The sequence below is a fragment of the Mesoplodon densirostris genome, chromosome 19 (genome assembly GCF_025265405.1).
Source record: "Mesoplodon densirostris isolate mMesDen1 chromosome 19, mMesDen1 primary haplotype, whole genome shotgun sequence".
NCBI classification, from domain to species: domain Eukaryota; kingdom Metazoa; phylum Chordata; class Mammalia; order Artiodactyla; family Ziphiidae; genus Mesoplodon; species Mesoplodon densirostris.
This window is the reverse complement of record NC_082679.1, coordinates 38,457,210-38,462,089: the sequence shown is the minus strand read 5'-3', so window position 1 is coordinate 38,462,089 and position 4,880 is coordinate 38,457,210. Positions and strand designations below refer to the sequence as shown.

Here is a 4,880-nt window from a genome sequence, read left to right as displayed (position 1 = left end):
CCTAGGGCAAAGGGGAGCCATGGAAGGATTTTGAGCAGGGGACTGACTGACCAGGACTGTGGACCCTCTGGCTTTGGTGGGGCAGAGGATGGGTTGGAAGGGTAAGTGGGGACATGAGAGTGACAGTTGGAGGCTTGACTGGGAGTGACATCTGCAGAGATCAAGATCAGGGACCGCTGAGAGGGTTGTTGGCACAGGGTTGTGTCGGGGAGCAGCTGTAACAGCAGGGAGGTGGGGCTCCATGAGCCTTCCTGGAGGAGCCAAGGCCACGGTCATCAGGGCAGGGCCTGCCTCATTGGTCCAGCCTCTGGAGAACTTTCTTCACCCAGGGCAGTCTGGGATCAGCACAGATCTCTCGGTCCCTCATGGTTAGCAAGCTGGAAGGCAGAGACACCAGGGAGACAAGGAGGCCCCATTAGCATGCAGCAAGGGTGCCACAGCCCTGCTGTAGAACCTTAGCAATTATGAGTCACCTGCTGTAGGCAAACACATTTCTTAAGAAGGAGAGGGGGAGATAAGCAGCAAGGACTTTCCATACCTTCAGCTCCAGCCATGAGTGCCAGGTCAGGCCAGGAAATAGAATGCCCAGGAGTCCCATAATCTTTGCTGACATTGACTTGGGAGAGAGTATTGGGTAGTAGCCAAGAGCATGAACTTTGGAGCCAGCCTATCCGGATTAGAATTCTAGCTCTGCCACATGTTAGCAAGTCCCTTAACTTCTCTGAACCTCAGTTTCCACATCTGTAAAATGGGCATGATAATTCTGGTCCAACCTCATAGGAATTTGATGAAGATTTGATGAGTTAATATAAACTGGAGTGCTCAGAACAGTGCACAGCAGACAGTAGGTGATATATAATTGTGCCAGGACCTGGCCTGAATTTTTTTTTTTTTTTTTTTTTTTGGCGATACATGGGCCTCTCACTGTTGTGGCCTCTCCCGTTGCGGAGCACAGGCTCCGGACGCGCAGGCTCAGTGGCCGTGGCTCACGGGCCCAGCCGCTCTGCGGCATGTGAGATCTTCCCAAACCGGGGCATGAACTCGTGTCCCCTGCATCGGCAGGCAGACTCCCAACCACTGCGCCACCAGGGAAGCCCTGGCCTGAACTTTTAACATTGATTTCCTTAATAAGTCCTTACAACAACCCTATGAGCCTCCAATATTCTATCTACTTCATAGCTGAAGAAAGTGAGGCCCAATGGGGTAAAGCAACTTGCCTAAGTGCCAGAGCTGGTAAGACCTGACTCATCGTGCTTGCTGTGAACGAGCATCCCCATCCAGGCCCCTCTGAGAGACCTGAGCACAGAGAGGACAGGTGAACAATAGCCCAAGACCACATGGCAGGGCTAAGGCTTCCACTTTTGCCAGAGCTGCATCAAACACCCCTGATCTGCACACACACACACACACACACACACACACACGCACACCCCCAGATGACCAATGAACAGAAAGAACAAAGAAGGCAGCAAAGCAGTATTGATCTTGGCCACGTGGACAGCCTGCCCTGGCTGCTTTGTGACACTGGACAAGGCTCAGACCCTCTCTGAGCTTTGATCTTCTCATTCATTGAGCCACATTCTTTCTAGAATCCCTTCTGGCTCAAGATCCAATAATCACATGTGTACCATCTCTCATTTAGTATCTATTATATGCCAGGCATCGAGTAGTACACCTCCCACTTACTATTATTGTGCCCTGTGATGCTTGAGAGGCCCCATAGCTCGCTGTGCACATTTATGCACCTGTAAAAAGGGGTTTGTAACAGTACCTACTACATAGGGTTGCTTGAAGGATTAAATGATTTCATGTTTATAAAGCGTTTATAACAGTGCCTAGCACTTAACAAGCACTCTCTACCTGTTTGATTAAAAAAATAAATGAAAGTGATCACTCCCACTATACTGATGGGGAAACTGAGGCCCAGTATTGAAGTGACCAGAACTGTGGCAGGCCTTCCCATTTCAGCCTTCCTGTATTTTACCCACAGACCCCTCTGAGGGACGGAAGATGAGTGAGAAGGATGAAGATGAGAAGATGACAGGGCCCCAAAGGGGGTCATAAGTCCCCAAGCTCAAACACCCCCCACTCTGTGGTTTGGCAGGCAGCAGCCAAGAGGGGCTGCGTCACCCAGCCAGGGGCAGGGGCAGGGGGAGAGGAAGGGGCGGGGGTAGGGGTAGGGGCAGGGGCAGGGGCAGGCTCCAGGCTGAGGAAGAGGAAACAAAGAAGCAAAGGAGAATAAGAACCTTAGGAGAAAGCCCTAAACAAGGACCCAGGAGTCCTGGTTCCAGCCTGGGCAATCTTGAGCAAGTCACTTCTCCCCTCACCCCGCCCCAAGCCTGTTTCTCCATCTGTAGAATGGAAAGAATAGCACCTTCTTATAGGATCATTGTGAGAATTAATCAGTCATGCTCAGAACAGTGCCTGGCCCTGAGGAAGCACTTAGTGTCAGCTCTTAACACACTCCTGGTAAGAATAGGCTGCCTCAAATAACTGACTCCCAGGGCACTGGGGATCCAAGATGCTTCTGATGGGAGCATCTTTGCTGACTCAGCAGAACCAGGCATACTGCCCGTATCCTGAACCCTACACTTTACGGCAGTTCTGCACTACCTATCTGCCTTGCCGGCGTGGAGCGGCACCCTCTACGTCCTCAGGATCTGGCACGCTGCCTGGCACATAAGAGGTACCTGATAATACCTGTTGAATGATAACATGATATTTTTTTCTTGGTACACCCAAGCCTCAGCTGAGCCATCTAGTTCAGCCAAGTGCTCCCAGCTGACATCTGGATGCTCAGCTGCATTCCTCCATCCCTGGGTGCACCAGAAGCCTCCCAGGCCACACCCGTTCACCTCTCCAAGGTCTTGTCTCCCCGGCTTTCTACTCACACCACGCCAGGCCTCCGGCAGGAGTCCGAAGTCCAGTAGTAATATTTCACCAAACGCAGGGGCAGGGGGTGACGGATGTAGTCCCGGCAGCAGATGCTGTCCTCCACGTTGGCACCGTAGGGGCCTGGGGGAGAAGTGTGCTCAGAGGAGTCACAGGCTGCTCTCCCTTGACCCAAACCTCTGACACCCAGTTTTTCTGTTCTCATGTGGAAGGTTGGTGTCCAGAGGATTCTGGGCCCTCAAAGTCCCCAGTCTTGGGGCCTCTGAGAAGCCGCTAAGTGCCCAAAGTCTACACTCTGTGTTGGTCAGCTCAAGGGAGAGGGATTCAGAATGACCGAGCATCAACAATGCCCTAAGCTCTAGACGGGACCAGAGATGCTGAACAGGAAGGAGCCTTAGAACCTTGTTATTCAAGTTGAGGTCTGTGGACCCACACCATCAGCATCACCTAGGAGCTTGTCAGAAAAGCTCGGTGCCTAGTCCCAGCCCTGCTGAATCAGGTGGACATTTTGAAGAACTTCCCAGGTAATCTGAGAACTTCCCTTCAGCTCACATATACTCTAATCCCCTTCATGGTACAAATGGTGAGTCTGAGGTCCAGAGATGGGGGAGGACTTGCCCAGATCACACAGCATGACCCTGAAGAGTCAGGACAAGGGCTCAGGCAGAGTCCAGGCACGGAAGCCCGGGTTCGAGTCTTGCTCTGCCGTGAGTCACTTAACATCTCTGAGACCTAATTTCCTCCTCAGACCCAGGGGGTAATAATAGTACCTACTCTATGGGGCCTGTAATGCAGGGAAGGTGCTCAGGAACCCCAATAACTGAGCAGTATTGTTCCTAGCTCCCGGACTCCCAGTCCAGTGCTCATTCCCCTACCCATCATAGGACAGAAGAGTGTACATTGGGATGGAAAGAGAAGTCGGGAACCCAGTGTTGAGGGCAGTTTCGGGAGAAAAATGGGCTGGAGAGAGGGCAGGACTGGTTTTCCAAGGGAATATCTCTCACCGCTGCTCCTGCCTTTACCCAGCCCAGCTGGCCTCCTTCAGTGGCTCCTTCTTCACATCCCAAGGCCCTACCCTTAAGTTCTATGGAGTAGGAGACCCTGGGCCATGCCCACTACCACCCCGAGCCCAGCTGAGATAGATCCTAGACTCCAAGCCTTCAAGACTACCCATTTAACAGATGTGTAAACTGAGGTCCAGAGAAGCAATGGGACTAGCCCAAGAGCCAATGGCAGATTGGGGTCTTCTGCTCTCAGTTCAGTGCTCTTTCTACCACATGAGGAAGATACCCCAGTATCTGACCTTGACCTCTGCAGAGAGCCCTCCCTCTTCCCAGCCTCACCTGCCTCTGTTGCTTGAAGTATCATAGCAAGGAGGATGAGGGCAGCCAGGAGTGGGGTCTGCAGGCTGCCCATACTTTTGTCCTGTGTGTCCCAGCTCAGGTGTCTACAATCGCCAAAGGACAGGAAGCTCTGGTATTTAAATGCTTGCTACACCCACAGGCCTCAGACACTCTTAGTCACCGGTGAGCCCAGAATCTCTGACATTCACATTATGAAAGAAGAACTCCCACTTCCTCCAAAGAGAAGGAAATTCTCTGTGGCCAGGAACCACTCAAAGGGGACCCCCACCCTGACCTCCCCCCGGGTCCCAAGAGACTTGCAAAATCCCCCTTGAGCTGGGCCTCTTGGAGGCCTGTGCTCCCTGGGGTCTGCTGGCTGTGTGGCCTTGGCCATGTCACTGGATGTCTCTGGAACTGAGTTTACCCATCTAGAAATGGGAGAGATGGTTTTACAGTCCTACATATTTACCCCAGTGGTTGTTTGTAAATCAAGTGAGAATTGATTTAAACCCTCAGTTTAAACCCTAAACCCTCACCTGGAACTGAGGCCCATCTTGATGAAGGGTGACCTTCATCACTGATCTGTCTTCAAAGGGAGAAGCCTATGAACCCATTGGGTTAGTTTCTCTGCCCCGTCACCAGTGT

General features: G+C 52.1%; 1 protein-coding gene across 1 annotated transcript; it reads right to left on the bottom strand.

The window, feature by feature from the left end:
• Positions 1 to 292: 292 nt before the first annotated feature.
• Positions 293 to 4,308, bottom strand: CCL22 (C-C motif chemokine ligand 22). The gene is made up of 3 exons (XM_060085519.1): positions 4,236 to 4,308; positions 2,892 to 3,015; positions 293 to 377 (listed from the first exon to the last, which is right to left on the bottom strand). The coding sequence occupies exons 1-3, from the start codon at positions 4,306 to 4,308 to the stop codon at positions 293 to 295; spliced, it is 282 nt and encodes a 93-aa protein (XP_059941502.1).
• Between the last annotated feature and the right edge of the window lie 572 nt (positions 4,309 to 4,880).

What these genes read in the sequence shown, in the direction of transcription:
- CCL22 (XM_060085519.1), bottom strand. Translation starts at nt 4,308, where the DNA reads ATGGGCAGCCTGCAGACCCCACTCCTGGCTGCCCTCATCCTCCTTGCT. An exon ending in ACTTCAAGCAACAGAGGCAG is followed by an intron (nt 3,016 to 4,235) that starts GTGAGGCTGGGA and finishes CTTCTCCCCCAG; the next exon opens with GCCCCTACGGTGCCAACGTG. An exon ending in TGCCGGAGGCCTGGCGTGGT is followed by an intron (nt 378 to 2,891) that starts GTGAGTAGAAAG and finishes TCTGCCTTCCAG; the next exon opens with CTTGCTAACCATGAGGGACC.